This window comes from Doryrhamphus excisus, linkage group LG1 (genome assembly GCF_037039965.1).
Source record: "Doryrhamphus excisus strain RoL-2023G ecotype Guam linkage group LG1, RoL_Dexc_Guam_v1.1, whole genome shotgun sequence".
In the NCBI taxonomy this organism is placed as follows: Eukaryota; Metazoa; Chordata; class Actinopteri; order Syngnathiformes; family Syngnathidae; genus Doryrhamphus; species Doryrhamphus excisus.
The window spans coordinates 7,737,565-7,757,836 of record NC_136357.1 but is presented as its reverse complement, the minus strand read 5'-3'; the positions used below and the strand labels follow the sequence as shown (position 1 = coordinate 7,757,836).

Here is a 20,272-nt window from a genome sequence, read left to right as displayed (position 1 = left end):
CCCCATTAACCCCTTCACAAGGACACACACAAAATCTCTTTGCACCAGCTGTCCAGCCCGTGTCCCCTATCCACCAGCACCACCAAAGCAGGACAAGATGCTGGACATGGAGCACAATATTACAGTTGTATCTGTCTTTCATAAGGGATGATTTTATTTGCATCCACACTTTATGGCTCCTGTGCTAGTTTGCAGTCTTGCTAACAATAAACATGTTGCATTCCACTTGTAAATCATCCCTTTGAGACGCAAGATATTAAGTGCTGCAAATTTCCGGAACCTGGCAAAAGTTTGCTTTAGCAGAGCATTAAACCCAAACAATTCTCTGCGTTTTGTGCATGCTGTGAAGCATTGCATTTATGGGAAATGCACATTTACATTCATCAATTAAAATATCTGAAACAATAGAAAACATGTGCCACACCAGTGCTGCAAAGATGCATATGTATTGCAGATCTTTATCTGGTTTGGATTTTTATTTCAGCCTATATGTGCCTTGGGGTGGGATTTCTAACACTTCCTATTTGCATTGTTGTGTGCAATGAAATCAGTACGTTTATGTGCTTAGTGCAGCAGGTGGAGGGATGGTGGAGCAGCTGACCGGAGAGCAGCAGCAGCAACAGCAGCAGCAAGAGGAGGAGGAGGAGGAGGAGCAGGCAGGCAGGCAGGCAGGAGGACAGGCGGATGTTCTGCTTCTTTCTGACCCGCACTCAGTTAACTTGAGCGGACAGACGAGAGAGTGTGCTCCCTTCAGCTACTAGCCACATTCGTGTGGCGAAGGCGCGTATAAGCAGTTGTCTTAGCTTACTAGATCACCGGAGAGAAAAATCGATTTATATGTAATCTTTCACTTCAAATCGAACTAGCGTTGATTCATTTCAACGTTTAAAATGTCCATACTACCATTCACGCCTCCGATTGTGAAGAGGCTTCTCGGCTGGAAGAAGGGGGAGCAGAACGGCCAAGAGGAGAAATGGTGCGAAAAGGCTGTGAAAAGTCTTGTAAAGAAGTTGAAAAAGACGGGACAGTTGGAAGAGTTGGAAAAGGCCATCACAACACAGAATGTCAACACCAAATGTTTGACCATACCAAGGTAAGGAAGCCTGGAGCTGGCTAAGGCTAAGCTAAGCTAGCAAAGCTAGTCCTGTTGACATCTTGTGCCTGCCCAGTAGCTTTACTATTTACAAATATCACAACATGACCATTTTATACTGTGTCAACTTTAACTTTGTTTAAAAACGTAAAATGGAAGAGAAACATGCTTAAAATGTGCTTCGTGTTCATGATTCAGATGATTATGACTCATTTCGAAATACTATAGTGGAAGCAACCTGCTAATATAACATACTTTTCATACCTTTGCATGGTTTTGTCGTAACATTTCAACTTGTATTAGTTTGTACAATAGTTAAATGTTCGAATGTATTGCTGAATTATATGTGATCTTATAGCAGGTTGCTGTGCATAAGACTCTATCGTAACCTAAAGTCCAATACGTCAATATAGTGTTCGCCATATGTAATAATTGATATATTTGCATTTTTCAAAAATGTCGTATTTGTAGTACTTTGAATTGTGACTGAGAGGGTGTTTAGACTGAACTTTGGGAAAGATGGAAAAAACAATAACAATGACGTGTGTATCATGATGGTGCTAAAAGACTGATCACTTTTCACTTGTACTCCAACATGTAGGACCAATAAGATGGTTTATTTGACTGTTTATCATAACTTATATCTGCTCCTAGCCTGATAGCCTATGAACTTGGGAGTCCCCCTCATGTGATGTCCTCAGTATGTGGGCGGTAGCCCACATTAAAATAGTTTTTTGGGTGGGAATGAGCTTCAGGCTTTCCTGGGTGTGGGCCACTGTTTGGATTGTGGTTTAATTTCACTGGTTGAAAGGCTGCAGGTTTACAGAGCAGCAGCTGTCTGCTGGATGGATGAGAGGGAATATACAGTACTTCAAACTCGCACTTTCCACCTCCAATGTGGAAGGAACGGGCTTGTCAGCATTTGACCCGAAGCACTGTCACATATGTCCATGAATACATCCCTAAAAAGAAAAATCTTGAAACAATATAGACTTCAATTCTGAATGAACATAATGTATTCCTTTGCCTTGGCTGCTAATGATGCTGGCTTACCTGTGTGCTTGATATATGGAGAAAAATGGGCAAACAATGTTGAAAGACATTTACAAAACAAGCTCTCAGTCCCAACTGCAGATCAGCATAAGAGAGTGATTTCGTAACTACTGTGGAAGATTGAGCAGAGCATCTATTTTAATTTTGTGTTTTGCCTTTCTCAGTTATTTTTGCAAGTTGATGTTTACGTTGTCAATTTTCAGTGGTATAGGTGTGATAGGAGTAGCAGATACAGGCATACAAACCTCAAGTGCCCTGGTGGCAAAAAAACGTGGAAAAAAAACATGTTACTGTAAGTCGCTCTGGAGAATAAATCGCAGGACCAGCCAAACCAGAAAAAAAGTGGAACTTATTGTCATCATCATTTTAAAGGTCACATGGTTCCTCTGGTAATGTAGGATAGAAAGCTTACACCGCTAACCTTGGAGAAGAAGGCTTACAAATCAGTTGTTGTTGGTACCATTCAGGTCACTCGACGGTCGACTCCAGGTCTCGCACAGAAAAGGTCTGCCTCACGTCATCTACTGCCGCTTATGGCGCTGGCCCGACCTGCAGTCCCACCACGAGCTAAGAGCCCTCGATCACTGTGAATATGCCTTCCATACGAAGAAAGATGAAGTGTGCGTGAACCCTTATCACTACCAGAGAGTGGAGACGCCAAGTGAGTGCCGTTACCTACGATGTGATCAAAACCTCTATGCAGCCGTCTCTGATGTGGTACCTTTGTGTGTCCAGTTTTGCCTCCTGTCTTAGTTCCACGACATACAGATATCCCTGCAGAGTTCCCACCGCTGGATGACTATAGTCCATCCATCCCTGAGAACACCAACTTCCCTGCTGGCATTGAACCACAGAGTAACTATATACCTGGTGAGGAAAAAGTGTACATGAATGAGAGCCTGGCTTGCAAATAAGTCTGTTTATATTTAACATGGAAATCATCCAAGGATAAGTGATTTTTTTTTGTCTTATGATTTTTGTTTTTCCAGAAACACCCCCGCCTGGGTACCTGAGTGAGGATGGCGAGGCAAATGATCACCAGCTCAACCACAGCATGGACACAGGTGAGTCCATGCACACACAACTTCTCCCCACACCCTTCAAATTATATAGATGGGTATAACTAAGGACCTGTTGCCACTTCTCTATTTCAGGTTCACCCAGCCTGTCACCCAATCCTGTGTCACCCACAAACAATAATCTCGGTAAGATACAATTTCATTGCAGTATTTAGCATTTGTGCAACTTTGTTGGGTACAGTATGTTAGCACAAGGTTATAAAATCCATACAAGATCAGAAAGACATCACGCTTAATAAATAATGATGCTTAGATGTATTAGACCAGGTTACACCAATATGTTTATTATTGTGGTAGTAGCCTGATGCAGTGGTGTAGAAGTACTATGGTGTAGAAGTACTTTGCATCTCACTGTTTTGTTTGGAATATATTTTCATTCACACTCACAAGGGTCGCGGGCGTGCTGGAGCCTAGCCCAGCTGTCTTCGGGCGAGAGGCGGGGTACATCCTGGACTGGTCGCCAGCCAATCACAGGGCACATATAGACAAACAACCATTCACACTCACATTCATACCTATGGACAATTTGGAGTCACTAATTAACCTAGCATGTTTTAGGAATGTGTGAGGAAACCGGAGTACCCGGAGAAAACCCACGCATGCACGGCGAGAACATGCAAACTCCACACAGAGATGGCCGAGGGTGGAATCGAACTCGGGTCTCCTAGCTCCGTGCAGCCATGGAATATATGTTGGTTAATATTATTTAGTTATCTAGTACAGGTGTTCCTTGGTTTATAGCATTTTGTAGTTAGGTATGTGTCCATAAATTAATGAAAAAAAAACAGCACAAAAAGCAGAAGGTCCTGATAAAAAACTAATGAGGCCCTTAAATAAACAAACTCCCTTAGCCACTAAGTAATACGGTTTTTGACATAACATGAAAGATTTTCATCTCATGGTGGAATTTGTGGCTGCATGTTGGATGCGTGGTTGGAGACCTGGGTTCGATTCCCCACTCTGTGTGGAGTTTGCATGTTCTCCCCGTGTGTGTGTGTGTGTGTGTGTGTTTTCTCCGGGTACTCCGGTTTCCTGCCACATTCCAAAAACATGCTAGGTTAATTGGTGACTCCAAATTGTCCATAGGTATGAATGTGAGTGTGAATGGTTGTTTGTCTATATGTGCCCTGTGATTGGCTGGCGACCAGTCCAGGGTGTACCCCATCCTCGGTATAGAAAATGTATGGGTGGAATTTGTCTTTAAACCTACCCACTTAAATGGGAAAAGTATGATTTTCACTATTATTTTTTAATACAAAAAGTTTTTTGAGGTGATGCTATAAGTTAGTAACAGAGTAAGCATAGAATGAAAAGGTTCATTGTGTGTGTTTTGCGGGGAGATCAGGTACTGACAGCTCAAGGTAATGTAATAATGCTAATATCCGGTTGCCAGGCTATTCAATCTATGTGCAAAGTCACCAGGAGGTCAGCATTAAAAAATAAATAGGTACTTGACGTCATGTCGTAGCCCTTCCTGGCTGGGGTCATGGGAAAGAGCATGTGGAAGACAAATCAAAGGCAGTAGTTATCTGCAGTGTGTATGTTCATAATTAAACACTAACCCCATTGTGGCTTTCTTCTTCTCATGAAATCTAATCACTCAACTTCCATTCACACAGACTTACAACCTGTGACATACTGTGAGTCCGCTTTCTGGTGTTCCATCTCGTACTATGAACTCAACCAGCGTGTAGGAGAAACCTTCCATGCCTCCCAGCCGTCCCTCACAGTCGATGGCTTCACTGACCCCTCCAATTCGGAGCGCTTCTGTCTTGGCCTGCTGTCCAATGTTAATCGCAATTCTGCAGTGGAGCTCACACGCAGACATATAGGTAACTGTGTTGTTTCATGTAAGGTGTAGACTTGTATTAAGATGCACTGCATCATAGAGACGTCTGTTTCTCATATGTTGTGTGAATAAAGCTCTTTGACTAAGATACCATCAATCCAGGTGTGCCTAAAGCTGTGGCCAGTGAATGTATATTCACAGTTTTATTCTTATTCTACCTTTTCAGGAAAGGGTGTCAGATTATACTACATTGGTGGGGAGGTGTTTGCGGAGTGTCTCAGTGACAGCGCCATCTTTGTCCAGAGTCCAAACTGCAACCAACGCTATGGCTGGCATCCTGCTACTGTTTGCAAGATCCCTCCAGGTCTGCATGAGAGGAGTATAAACACAAACCTAATATGGGGAATGACAATTCACAAAGTCATACTATACACCTTCTCTTTCTCAGGTTGCAACTTAAAGATCTTCAACAACCAGGAATTTGCTGCTCTTCTTGCCCAGTCGGTCAACCAGGGCTTTGAGGCAGTTTACCAGCTTACCAGGATGTGCACCATTCGCATGAGCTTTGTCAAAGGATGGGGAGCTGAGTACAGGTAAATGCATGGCCTTCACTCTTATCACTTTAATTTTCCACTTCTTCATGGACTCCAAATTGTTAGAAGTTCATTTTTCATTTCCAAGGTGAGATATGCTGCAGCACTCAAAAAAACTTTGAGTGCCTTTTACCGTCTTTTCTGGACTATAAGTCGCTCCGGAGTATAAATCGCACAAGGCCAAAATGCATAATTAGGTGTAAAAAAAACATACATAAGTCGCACTCACATTTTGGAGGGGTAATTTCTTTTTACAAACTACTTGACCAAAACAGACATTACGTCATCTTGGAGGGCAAGTTCTAACATTAATAAAAGAATAGAGAACAGGCTGAATAGGCGTAAGATATGCTAACACAATGGTTATTCAGCTACACAAAAAATAAACATGAACAGAAAAGGTGTCCGGTGTTTATGTAACATAAAAAAAAGTACAGTAACTGTTATGTTTTCATTCACAGCAGTAAGAGTAGCCTCCGCTTTCCGCCATTTCCTAACAAATCTACTGTTTAAATATTGAATTGTTAAGGAGTAGGAAATATTGGTGCTTAGGAAGTCTAGAGTGCCTCCTTGTGGCTGTGTGTCAAATTCTATATATACATTTTCATGAATAAGTCGCTCTGGAGTATAAGTCGCAGGAACAGCCAACCTATGAAAAAAAGTGCGACTTAGAGTCCGGAAAATACGGTATATTTAATTATTACATTGGTATGATGCTCAGGAAGGAAGAGCTGCTGACGGGGGAGGGTTTGGTTCTGCTGTGAGTGAGTGTGAGCGGGTTAAGTAATGGAGGAGGAATGTGGCAGGCATGCAGTGGGAGGTGAACAGTATCAGAGACACTTGCAAGGGGGATTCCACCGTCCTGCTTAGGTTTCTGGCACCAGGCGCCTCGGAGAGAACCTTGGATGACTTAGCCCTCATAATCTGTATCCTCAATAACAGCCTTAGTAAGGATTATGCTACTAAATGTCACGCCTGTTCCCTTGAAACACAATGTAGCTATATTCTACATTTATAATAATGCATGACAATGAACACAGCTTCTTTGTTTTGCAGACGTCAGACAGTGACCAGCACTCCCTGCTGGATAGAGCTGCATCTCAACGGCCCTTTACAGTGGCTGGACAAGGTTCTCACACAGATGGGTTCTCCCAGCATCCACTGCTCCAGTGTGTCTTAAAGGCAGCCACCTCCACACTCTCCCTTGTTCACACGTTAAGCCACATTAGACTAGCCCACCCACCTCCCGCTCCTCGCTGTGACATTTTAACCTCACACTTTGCTTTTGCACAGTAGTGTCCCCGTGTAATGTTCTGAGTGTTCCATGCACAGCTACAGGTTATCTGCAGGTTTCACATATACATTCTGCCTTTCTGATTCTTTACAATTACCCATACATTGCAAGAGCCTTGTGTTCAATTTGAGGACATTGATTGTATCCCCACAAAACAAGAGCATTCAACTAAGAGGAGTAGATTCAGGCAAGTTATTTTTACTTTTTCTTACATTTGCGTCAATTTCTCAGGAAATACAATCCCCTAAGATAAAAATCAAGCTTCTAAAAGTTTTGGAACTATATCCAAACCCCCTAATTATTGAGTTTTCCAAGTTGACAATAGTATTCCAGCTCATGTACCATGTTTTAAGATATTCTGTGAATTAACTGAACAATTCCACTGGTGTTTATGTCCCAGTACTGCTATCTGTAAATCATTACATTGTGAGGTTTATTTGTAGGAATACAAATAGGAGTACAATATTTTCTTTCAAGCCAATACTGATAACTTCTTGCTTCTCAGGCCTGATACTGATAACTTTTTGTATCCATTATTTTTTAAACTTAGATTTCACTGTAGGATTTGATAAAATGCACCTGTAAATGTGTCCTGATAAAGCAAAACAAAATAACAGACTCAGAAGTACAAATCGTGGATCAGAGTGCTGGTCTTTGGTGATAGGAACAGGCCCCAGGCCTTTTTTTTTTTGCGACTGGCGTTAGGGCAGCTTTTTTGGTGATGTTGGCGTTTCGGGTTGCTGGTGGGGTTTGGTGTGTTAAGGGTCTATGTTTTTTTTCTCTCGTTGCAAAGTTTTTGTGGAGTGCAACTAACGAGTGAGGTGTCTTAGGCAGTCTGGAGGTCCCACACGATTGATGCTGTGTGTTTACAGCACATCACATGTAGAAGAAAGAAGCACTTGGTTTGCTCACTCTACACCACTGTATGGTAATCTTGCCTCATTGGAGCATTTTTTTAAATTAGCAGTTATCATAGCTATATTTTTATGTTATTGAACTTATCAGCATGACCTCACATCAACCCAATAATTATAGGGCTGATATTTATCATGCACCCCTATTTATTTAAGTAGGAAAAAAAAACGATCAATGTGATTAAAAATATGTGTACAATAATAGTCCAAGTACAAGGTACTTTGCCCACAATTATTTCATCATATTAATGAGTTAGATGGTTACTTAATTGGTGTTTTATCTATTTGAAACAAGAGAACACAAGCACCACAATTTCTTGGAAAAAAAAATCATCCTTGTATGGATATCTATTTTACTCAATGAAAAACACATTTTATAAGTTATTTTTGCATAGTGTCCTGCATGGAAATATATTTTTTATTATTGCCTCAGTATGATTGTACATAACTATTTATAGCTTCTGATTTCTTGTAGTTATGCATTGAATGAAACCGTGGACATTGTGACTCAGCCTGCTCTCTTGTCATTTATTGGTTAACTGAGGTGTAACATATACTGTAGGATCATTGCACTTGCTAGTATTGATGCTGCGGCATGTCTGGATGAAACACAAATGTCTTATCTCAAAGCACCAACCAATGGCCAATCTGCTCTGTGTGGGTGAATGATGCACTTCCAGTTTACTGTGTTGATTGGTGTACAGGTTCAGTTTTAGTGGTTTATTGTGTGTCCAGTATTGTTTGTTCAATGCCACAAGCATGTTTAATATGCTCCCTGTCCTTAGACATTGTCTTTGCCATGTTAATATTCATGCACTTCCAGTCCAGTCCCAACATAATCTGTTTGAAAGCAGTCATGCAAAAGAGTGTATTGGTTAGTTGGTAGAGCTTTGTATGTTCTTGTGGTGTTGCTTAGATGTCTTCTTTTTCATGTACATTCTTTGTTCAAAGGGTCATATGTTTGCTCTAAACGGCCTGTTTTGTTATGCCAACATCTCATAGTAAAATAAATGTAAGGAGACAAAAATACTACGGTTTGTGCAATTCACCAAGCAGATACATTTCTACATGCAAACCAACAGGTATAGTACCTAAGGACTCCGCAAGCGATTCTCAGTTTTCTTCCATGTCACTCACACACCTGAGTGACATGGAGAGCTGCAGCTGCGACACCACTGGAAAAGCTGTCTCAAAGGTTGGTCAAATTAGCACTTTCAAGCAGCAAAGAAATACACTATATAATTTTTATTGTAATATACCAGTTATATCACTGATGTTGACACCATGATCAAAAAACAAAAGTTAAAATGGGGCCTATACAGTAATAATATTGAAAACAAAGTTATTCACACAAGACATCTTTATGTTGACTCAACAGAATATTCATAGTTTGACTATTAATCTTAACGTAAGGCAAGTCATGTCACTTAAGATAATTGTGACAAATGCACCCAAAGGGGAAAAAAATCTGTTATTTTCACTGGATGACCCATGTCTGAGGGTCCATTTATTGCCTCTCTTCTCTCCCCAACAGGATATGCATCTGCTAATCCAATGTGTTTTGGAAGGACCCCGGCCTGTCTACAGTAGTCCATGAGCATGTCTGCTTTAGAGGTTTTTAAGCATCCATTTAAGGTGGGCGCCGGATCTTGCAGGAGAGCCATGAAAGGTAGGAGATATGTCGACTGGGTAACACTTCCGTTAGCTTTCTTCACCGGATGATAGCCCGTCTATCTCATCATCATCACCACCGATAGCTGTCCAGAAGGCTTTTGCTACCTGGAAAGCAGATTTTTTCCCCCCACAATGTAGATGCAATCCATAACATATACTTGTCTTTAAACTAGGGTCGCTTACCTTCTCTGCGTGAACCTTTCTCTGCTCATGTGGTAATGATGATGCTTTGTCTGCAAATTGCCAAAAGAAAAACATAGCATTAAGCTGGCTGTGTGCACACAACTTAAAAATTCCAAAATCTAAATATATTGGTTAATTTACCTTTCATTTCTTTTAATTTGGTGAAGAGGCGCTCAAAGTTATCCACATCTGCATCTCCAGCGGTGAGATTTGCAAGCTCCTGAATGTCTAAATTTGTCATTGCATCTGAGAGGACCCATGATAGAATGAGGCATGCTTTATTATTATGGTTGATGGAACATCTTCCCTGTTAACTCACCAACAACTGTATTATCTTGAGAGTTGGTTCTCTCTGTATGGTGAACCACTTCATGAACAAGAGTGCCCTCTGCTGGCAGACTGGAGGACTGTTACAGAAGTATAAATACATCGTTGGTAAAAGCAAAAAAAGCAATGTTGTGAATAAAATGCTCATAAGGTGGCACTGACTTGTGGCTCCTGACATTTACGGGGGTTGTTGTGTCGAGCAGCCACCAAACTACTCATGAGACCAAAGCCCTGATTGTGTCCTGTTTGATGCCAGAAAAATGTGTAAAGTTATGCATGATTTAAAGACAAAATAACTATGAGTAAAAGCATTCTTGCTGACCATCCTTCATCTCCACAGTGGACCACACGTTTGCATTGAGAGCCTGGACAATTCTCTTTACTCCTGTGGATTCTGGGAAGTCATCTGACAGAGAAAAGACGACATCAGGTACATTAACAAAAAATGTGTTGGCTGAATGCATGGAGCTTTCTCACCATCTTCGTCAGGCAACTCCTGAGGATTGAGCTCCACCAGCTCAAAGCCGTGCCTCAAACACCACTGCTGTGCTTCATGTCTCGTAATACCTAAAGAATTGACTCAAGTTAAGGAAAATTAAGGATCAGTCAGAGTGCAATGGTGAAGGAAACATACCATCTTCACAAACTCTGTCACACACTAAAATGAGCACCTCTGGAGCAATGTCTTCCACTACTGATACCCACGGATGGAGCTTCTCCAGACCGTCTTTCTGCAAAACAGGCATTGAAACATCCTTAATGTATCACTGATGAAACTGATCAGTCTTCCGTCCACCTTATCATTAGGTTCCATACCTTTGTGCTATTAACATAGGCTATGAAAGCCTGCATGGTTTGTGCAATCTCTGAAGACATTTGGAAAGTGCTTGGTACAACACACAGGCTGACATCTGCTGTGTAATACTTGTTGTTGATGGTCCATGGGTACCACACTACTGTTTCATCCCTCTTTCTCGCCTCTGGTAATGTCTGTGTAGCGATGATTTCTGTGACAGAAACACCACATCTGGTTGATTAAGTGTGCCCACTTAATTTATATTTACCCAGCCGAGCTCACAAACAGACACAATTGAATCGTCACTAACGTTTAACGTCACTATTTCCAAGCATCAACATCCAAATGGATATTATATTGCCTTCGACAACATCACCATCACCTGTGTTAGCTAATTCTAGCTAGCATTAGCATGCGTGACACATAATGTAAATACCCGAACACTTACGCTGGATCAGTTCCTCCTCTTTAAAGCCACTGTCACAGCTAGTGACAACTATACACGGGATAGGCATATCTGCAGCGTCCTCTGAGTCAGACATTTTAATACAAAACAATATTACAGGTAGACTTCGTTGGCTTCTAGCTTTAAGTGACGTAAAATGCTTAAAGTGCCGTAAAAATGAAGTAAAACGGACCTTTCGACTGTTGCTTCCGGTTCAACGTTCAAGTTATTTCTTATGTGAATTACTTTTTATTATGCAGAGCGTCTAATAAAATTAAACTATAGCCATACTGAATACGCTTAGTGTGTATTATTCAAATGCTTTTTAAAAATCTGGTTCTTCACGTCGGGGTGGCCCACGCCAAATTTGATGGGTTCGATGCCAAGTAAATACAAGGATAATATTGCGGACACTAATACTGACATGTTTTATTTAAACTGTAACTGTTTAAAGATCTATAATTTTGTGTTGTCCAATTATTTGTTGATCATTATTATAACCTGAATAAAAACAGGGCAAGAACAAAATATGTACAGGGTGATTGAAAAGTAACTCCATATTTTAAAATATGTATCATTTATTCATATATTGTAATGTTTTTCTCAATTATTAGTGCATGTTCCATGATGTATGGGAATTAAATCTATGTATCTCTATCGACTTTGGAAGAACTTGATGGGTGAATGCGAGACGTTATGTACTTCTTATTGGTGCTAAGAACTCATTATTGGTTATGCTGTCTATTAGAACATAGAACATAATTAATGTATTTATTCAGTCTGGAGAGGATTGCATTGATTCGCTTTGTCTAGAGTGATAATTTGATGAATTTACCCATAGCACTTTCCTCTTTATATTACAAGACCTTGCGAATCCACAAGGATAAATTAGATATCAGTGTTGCTTTCACTGATATTTACTCTTTCAATCAGCGGGATGGACTCCCCATGCAGGAGTGAAGAGTGATGGTAGCGCCCTGCATTAATAGATGTTCAAAGGTCTCACTCAGAGTGATGGTGACATAAAGGTCAGGCTACCCCTGTCACAACAAACACATTCATCTCCGCAAAGGTCGGCATTTCTTTTAGATATAGTTTACACACTTTCTGTACTACTCCTATATATTTTGATGAATCGGTACCTGAAGTGACAAGGAAGAGGCCGAGACTGTCACTGTGATATTGGACAGATGGAAAGAGTTGGCTGCAAAAAAGCAGCAGATTGCAGCACATCAGCATTCTTCTAAAGAAGCAGGCACTTGATTGCTGTGCTATGGGCTACTGCTTTACAGCTGTCTCAGGACAGACGCGCGTACCTGCTCTAGCATGCCAATAAGACAGCCGTAGCTTCCCCAACTGCTAATCACTGGCTATCTGCCGACTTCCTGCGAGTCACGCCAGCTTTACTCTGTGTTGCACCTGTGCCAGGGAATGTGCTGCTGGATTTGAGCAACTTTACAAAAAGGTGCCCCATCCTCACAGCCCTGCTGGAAACAGATGTGTGCCTTTGAGCGCAGCATCTCTCAGCACCTGGCCTCTACTTGTGGTCTGTCAGAGAGCTCAGTGGTCTGCAGAGAACGGGGAAGCGTGGGTGGGGATGTGGACATTAGGTGGCAAATCAGGGAGGCCTGCAGAAACTTGTGTTTTATGAGTGATGACATATTCAAACCAAGACATGAATAACAATTAGAGATGTTGTTGTATATGAAGATGACAGTGGAACCTCAAAATTCAGTGTCCTTTTGGGAATCAGCTAAATTACGTGTGAAAAATATGTCTTTTATGCCACATAAAAAGTCAGGTTTCCAATCGTTGTCATGCGTGACTTTAGCAATTCACACAAGGCTTCAGTGTTGACGTCTAAGGATGAACTCTGAGCATGTGGTTTGCTTTTTGTTTGACTTTTTGTGTGAGGTATGCTTGAGGTTTGGTTAAAGGACACCTATTATTCTAATTTTTCAGCCCTTTTCATTGAGTTGTGGACTTCTATAGAGCATCTACACATAATAACCAGCACAGAAAGCTTTCTAGGTCTTCTAGAATCTGCACCTATTCAGCTGTATTTCTTTGGATTTCGTTCCTCCCGCAAAAATGATCTGTTTTAATGTATTCCACCCACAGCCGACATCCAGGCATTCCCACGACACATTACTTAGAAGGACTTGCAGTTTGTCTCTGTAACTGCGGACCCAACTTTCTCCCCTAATGCTGCTCAATGCAATGTACCAATGAAAACCAGCGCATTTTCGACAGGATGTGAAAACAGGACATGTTCTGGGAAAACAGGACTTTTGGTCACTCTCGATAAAGGTGTTGGAACAGATCACAAACAATAGAAGATGTCATATGCCACAAATGCATGTGATTGCATCTGTTGCTATAAATAAATGTATTATTTGTTAATTCTTGAATATCACAATGTTTACAAGTTATTTATTCCTGTACTGGTGTCATTATGATACCGAATTTCAGCACACTGACCATACATTTAATTTTTATAGGAGCTGCAATTTGTTGTAACGTTTTGACCAAAATGCATAGAGTCCAAATGAGTAATTTCATTCCATCAGTGTGTGAAATATTCTTTGTCATGTTTTCTCTTTATCAGCAAGGATTCTCTGAGCAGCCATTGGGCATCTCTAAGAACACTGATACTTCATTAATTAGCACTTACAAGTTCATTTATTTTTAACACCCTTGTGTGTGTGTATACATCCAGAAAATGTATGTTCTTTCTCTTTAAACATTCAACGCCTGTTAATTAAGCCTGCTTATCTTCCCCTGGCAGTGGCATCATGTACCTCCTGACTGGATTAATTGTCAGAAGATGTTTCTAAAGTAAACGCTTAAATTAATTAAGGTGTTTTTTATGCTTGGTTTGCTTCCCAGAGAGAGATTGGCTTGATGCGTTTGAGCAGTGCAGCAATGTGATGATTTGTGTGTGATCACCCCCTCTCTCCATCGCCAGCATCTGGCAGCCAACTGGAAAAACATCCAGTCTTCCAAGTGCACCATTATCCACATCCCTTCATTAGGTAGCTTTCTACACACACACACACACACACACAAAAACACACTGTGTTCCACCGCTCTACAGCCAAGGTGGAGGAACAGGTTCAAATGACTCTCTGCAGGAATGCATTCACAGGATGATGACAGTCCCCCATGCCAGCGAACACAACAGTTTAGTCTCAATTGCTCTTTGATTTGCAGATTAACCAAATGAAAAGTCATTACATTAAATATTTGCAATTGGCACAAAGGTGCTTTTTCCCCTGCTGTGACCAAAATCAAATAAAGTTGAGAGAAAATGATCTCTGAAGTGCAAACGAGGATGCATCCCTGCTCCAATTTAACCACCACGCTAACATGTATGCTATTATCAGCCATGTGCATTGTAAATCATTTAGCTGGCGTGTAAAATTATTGGGCCTAATTACCAGCAGATGGAATGCTTTATGTGCACTTGGGGTGGCTACGGAGAGTGCTGTGTGAACAAGGATAATTAGAAAGTTGAACCCCATTGTTGTTAATTAGCATGAATCCAATCATTTAATTACCTTGATTCAGTTGAGGATTGTGGCTCAGGCACAAACCCAGACTTCACTCTTGGAGCTTTTGGCTCGGTGTGGCCCAGCGGTAGATGGACACAATGCAACAGGTTGCTCTGCTGCACGGCACACGTGGCACCTGCGAGATATTAACAGAAATTAATCATCAGGCTACACCTCTGTATGATTAGACTAAACGAGCCCACCCCCAAGGTCTATTAGGGAACTCAACAGGGGGTAGTAGTGCCGAGCTACAGATTGTGAGTAAAGGCAATTAAAGAGGTTATGAAACAGTGCTGTGGAAACATTGTGTGGCCTTATTCTGACAGGGTACCCCTCAAGAGCCATTGTGGTTGAGCTTGAGGCAATTTGACATCCTGCAGAACATCCAAAATAGTCAGACACCGGTATAAAAGGTAATGGGTTATCATAGCCTGATTGGAACATTTTTTCATGGACTATGTAGAGGTGAACTGTGTATTTCTACTGGCATCTGGAGGAGGATATCTTAAAACTGATATTATTTACCTTTTTGTTCAATTTATTCACATGATTAGAATAAATTTGAGTTGTACACATTGAATTCACAAGACTGTAGTTTGTGAATCGTCCTCTAGAGGGCAATAGAGAAAATGATAACCAAATAATCACCTTATACAGTAGGTGTCATTTAATTTCTACTACTTTTCAAATTGCAAATATGTTTTGTTTAGGAGTGAACATCAGAGATATATATTTTGAATTAATTATTAAATGTTTAATAGTTTCCATCCCGCTTTCATTGTTTTGATTAACTCCATTTAACTGCTGCATTAGTAGAATTTCTGCATTGTTTTTTATGGCCTCAATCTGATACCGCATTAACATTTTCCATCCAGCCTCTCTATGCATTTATTACACCATTTTGCATTACAGTGACACGGTATTCTTCATTTATTTCTATTGATTTTCCCGCTGTTTTGTTGTTCAAGGGTGCCAGACGTGTTGCTGAGATGAATCACTGCTACCTATGGCTTCCAGCGCATTCTGCCTGTGACAGAAGGGATAATTCCTTGTGGATCAAATAAATACAGATGTGAAGTAATTAGTTGTATTCCCAAGGAGCTCATTGCTAGCACACATTAAAGAGGTGAAGGATAGAACGGGCCTCCCATCGGCAGCTTTTATCAATTCAACCTGCTAGAAAACAGGAGAGGTCAGAAGCCTGCTGGCTGTTACAATAACAGATCTGTTCTTTTGTATACTGTGATAAATCAAGTACAAACACAAAGCTAAAAACTTGTAGCAGTAGTATTCTTGATCTTCTCTCTTGCAGACTGTGTACTGCATATGTCAAGTAAAATACACTTACTTACCAGATATTTCTCCTCAGTCAGCCTTTGTGGGCGCAACCTATTGTGCAGAACAATTTTGTTCGGATCAAGCAATTACAACTGGGATTATGTCTCACAGCTGGCCTGGGATCGCCTTGGGGTCCTTCCGGTGGAACTGGAAGAGGTGGCCGGGGCCCGGGAAGTCTGGACTTGGAAATACTGCACACAATCATGTGACAAAATAAAGATTGTGTGACTGTGGGGAATAATTTAATCTAATTTAATGGAGCAAATACTACAAATTTAAGTTCAAAATGTAGGTCAGTGTTTTTGGTAGTGGTTAGGCCAGTAGAACATTGGTTCTAGACCGGACCACCATAATGGTATATTAATTGCGGCAAGGATCCAGTTAATAAGTAGAATATTTTCATTGTTTGAGATTAGAAAACCTGTTGATAACTTTCTAAATACATTTCATACATTAGAGCCATGTACACATGAAATAACATACCTTTATTTGCCTTTATTGTCCTTTTATTCATTGTTTACATCACATTATGCAACTCTTATACTTCAGGGGCAACAGACAGCCGCTAAATAGCTTTATTTTTTCTAAAATTAAGAAGCCAAAAATGTACCACTTCCACATGAACAGTGAGGATAACTTTTTTCCATGCGGTAATGTCTCATCAATGTTTTGTGTCATTACTGTTGCTTAGTGACCATGATACTACATATCACTTGTACTGACTAATAGTCGATCATGGTCTACCAGGCAAGGGAAAATTGTATATTTCATCTCATCTAATTTTTATTTCAGATTTTGATCACACACTATCTGTGTGTAATCAGAGATTTTGATGGCACAATTTTGCCTAAATTAATGATTTTTTATATCACAATTTCTTCCCATGGCTCCCTCCCAAAGCTGCTCAAATTAAAATGCATTACTGTTGTATTTTTTGCACACACCCACGTCAATGAGGAATGAGCCACTTAAAGTTAACCATCTTAGCCACGAGATAAGCAGCAGACAACATTACAGGAACAGCTGGATGTTGAAATGAGCTTTGCGCTCCTTGTTGAGATGCGGCAGCTCAAAAATAGGCTGGATTCCTTTCCACCGTTAAGCACACCAAAGAATAGGTCACATTAAGGGTGGGTTTGAGAAGCTGTTCTAGCGTCTTCCTCCTGTGTGAGAAAACCCCCCCCCGCACATTGAGGTCGTCACGTGATGGGACAGCCGTTCAAAATTAGCATGTGCAAACGGGCGCCTGAGGGGAGATTTCATATGGCGCCCCGCCCCCATTAATCGACAATTCTTGACGTGAATGAAAACAGGAAGATGGTGGTGATTGATCACGCTACCACATCGTGTCTTTGGGAAGTCACATCTTCAATGAAGGTAAAAGTAACCTTAATTGTTCACTTGTCAATTTCATGTTTAAAGGTTTCATGTGTTCATGTTTTATTTTCCGTTTTATGCACGTAAAACTATAATTGTCAAATTAGTCAAAGTGTAAAAATATGTTGCTAGCTAAAATGCTAGCTAAAGGTATACTTACAAGGAAGGACGTTTCGGGAATTGGACACACACAGTGTATTAACATCACAACAAAATGTGTGCTATATTGCACGCTAACCAAAGAATGCTGAGGCAAAATTGTGGTGTCAATTTTCAGCGTAACTGAAAAACATGCTAACCAAAGGGGATGCTAACTGAGGTTCCACTGTATAGCACACAATAACTATACTAAGAACTATGTACGAAAATGATGAGACTTATTGTTATCATGTGAATATTAATTGGGTATTGCTTTACCTTTGGGCTGCACAGCGGACGAGTGGTTAGCATGCAGGCCTCACAGCTCGGAGACACAAATTCAGTTCCACCCTTGGCCATCTCTGTGTGGAATTTGCATGTTCTCCCCTTGTGTGGGTTTTCTCCGGGTACTCCGGTTTCCTCCCACATTCCAAAAACATGCTAGGTTAATTAGCGACTCCAAATTGTCCATAGGTATGAATGTGAGTGTGAATGGTTGTTTGTCTATATGTGCCCTGTGATTGGCTGGCCACCAGTCCAGGGTGTACCCCGCCTCTCGCCCGAAGACAGCTGGGATAGGCTCCAGCTGAGGCAGAAAATGAAATTAATGCTTTACATTTGAATTAAAGTGAGCTTTAATAGACACTACTTTTTAATATTATTATATTGAAAGTGAATATTCTGTCCAATATTTTGACACCCCCTGGAGACCAGAGGGCTCTACTGTAGATCTAGAACTGTGCCATTGTTATTATGTTTTTTATGAAAAAAAAAGTTGCATTTGTTTTTCAAAACACTTTAAATGAATTCCAACCAAATAAAATGTGTTTAATGACTGCTAAACTATTCATTCACTACAGTTGTAATCTGCGCACAAGCCCCTGGCTCTTACTTCTCATATGCTTACAAATAGCCTTTGATTTTCTGTCATGTGTTAATTACCGCATTTTGCCATTTAATGGGGAGCTTTGTGTAAACTATTTAGAGCCTAATGACTGTGCGCTTGCAGCACAAGCCTTTTACTTGTTATTCCTTTAGAAAGAGCAGCATTCATCTCTAACTTCTGTTACTCACTCTGTTCTTTCGCTCCCATTAGCTCATCTCATTCATGGCGTATGTGCGGCGCGGGGCAATAATTGTTGTGGCATCGGTGCTGTTAATTATGGCAGAGAGGGGCTGAGTCTCCGCCAAGGTCCATAATGGCGGCCGAGGCAGCGCAGGAGAGTAAATGGGGTTTGTTTCACCAGCTGGGGTCCCATGAAGAGCGAAGAGTTTTGAAGCCCCCAAGTGGAGGCCCATAGCCTCGGGGCCTGGGGACCATATGGACACAACACTTAAACTGGCCTTTATCCTACGCCTCACTCTTTTAATCAAAGCAAAGCCCACATCCTGTGCTCCTCATTACCCGACTCTCTATATCATGACATTGTTTTCTCATAAAATACATTCATCGCTTTAATGCTTTACAATATCTTCTGTACTTACCACTTAATATTCAAGATAGCAATTTGGAATGTGTCAAAATATTATAAAGGTTCAGGCAAACAAGCATGAATATTTGATCCCTTTTCTATTTTGTCCCCACAGCACAAACTGTGGATGGATGTTTTGCAGTTTCTTTTGAGATACAACTCTCATTAGCTGGGCACTGAAATACACACAATAACACATAGATACTCACACTTCTGAATAGATACATTATTTGGGGCAGATGGTTGTGAGATCCTCATAAAATAATAGGGATTAATCTTTCATGAATAACAAATATTATGGATTAATATAAAAAAAATAAAACCAAAATAATTGCTCACTAAAAAATTATAATTAAATTGCTTATTAAACAAATAAGTTTCAGCGGAAAGTCAAATTTCTTTAGCGGTTACTGTATTTCCTTGTCTTACATGCATATATTTGTTTAATCATTGCTTGCTTAGGGGGACTCAGCATGAGGAAGCTGACTCTTGGTAACACAACATGAGCTTTCACAATAAACCAACAATAACACCCCCTCTGGCTCTGCACAAGAACACCTAGAAGAGTCCAATGAGGAGGGAGGAGGAAGATGCTTTTCATGGGCCCTCCAGCGTGACGTTTGAGTCCCCTGAAAAGCCCCTGGACCTGTTTGAGCTTTAATACATACACGCGCGCACACACAGAGGTTAAAGACATGTAGATCTGCCGCCATACAACGCCTGAAGGGGCCATACACACTCTTCAGCACTCTCACAGCTAGCATATGGATCATTAGGCACAAGAGGGTCAAAATTACACCTAATAGCGTCAACAGATGGAGACCTTCTTTTTTGGCGACAACTCTTGAGCATTAAGTTATTTAGGTTAGGTTTGTCTGTGAAAATGGGTCATTTGATAAGCACAACCACAACCGATGTGTTTTGACTCAATATCGTAAAAGTTGTGTCAACTATAGTATAAAGGTCACTTGTAGTGTTAATTCAGATTAAAACATTAATATTTGTGAGTGCTTTTTTTGTATGTGAAAATCAAATACATTATTATTGTTATTATTGAGACTGTCAGGGATGGGCACTTTTTTGTGTGTGCTTCACCGTTTTGTTATATAGCAGTAATAGACATAAAAATGTCTTGCATGCATGCTGCTGCTGT

General features: G+C 40.7%; 2 protein-coding genes across 4 annotated transcripts; one reads left to right on the top strand and one right to left on the bottom strand.

The window, feature by feature from the left end:
- Positions 1-653: 653 nt before the first annotated feature.
- On the top strand, positions 654-8,865 carry smad3b (SMAD family member 3b). 2 transcript variants are annotated; one of them, XM_058075533.2, is made up of 9 exons: positions 656-1,093; positions 2,614-2,807; positions 2,882-3,016; positions 3,136-3,210; positions 3,301-3,351; positions 4,845-5,057; positions 5,241-5,378; positions 5,463-5,607; positions 6,664-8,865. In XM_058075533.2, exons 1-9 carry the CDS (start codon positions 891-893, stop codon positions 6,785-6,787), a joined length of 1,278 nt encoding a protein of 425 aa, XP_057931516.1. In that variant the 5' UTR covers positions 656-890; the 3' UTR covers positions 6,788-8,865. The 2 variants fall into 2 exon arrangements, with proteins under 2 accessions (XP_057931515.1, XP_057931516.1); XM_058075532.2 differs by having other exon boundaries at positions 654-1,093; positions 5,241-5,607.
- Positions 8,866-9,045: 180 nt separating this feature from the next.
- On the bottom strand, positions 9,046-16,307 carry aagab (alpha and gamma adaptin binding protein). 2 transcript variants are annotated; one of them, XM_078789175.1, is made up of 11 exons: positions 16,147-16,307; positions 14,801-14,930; positions 10,816-11,006; positions 10,634-10,730; positions 10,477-10,566; positions 10,322-10,405; positions 10,162-10,241; positions 9,992-10,079; positions 9,814-9,918; positions 9,673-9,722; positions 9,046-9,594 (listed from the first exon to the last, which is right to left on the bottom strand). In XM_078789175.1, the coding sequence occupies exons 3-11, from the start codon at positions 10,873-10,875 to the stop codon at positions 9,517-9,519; spliced, it is 732 nt and encodes a 243-aa protein (XP_078645301.1). In that variant the 5' UTR covers positions 10,876-11,006; positions 14,801-14,930; positions 16,147-16,307; the 3' UTR covers positions 9,046-9,516. The 2 variants fall into 2 exon arrangements, with proteins under 2 accessions (XP_078645301.1, XP_057931517.2); XM_058075534.2 differs by lacking the exons at positions 14,801-14,930; positions 16,147-16,307 and adding an exon at positions 11,244-11,432.
- Positions 16,308-20,272: the final 3,965 nt, after the last annotated feature.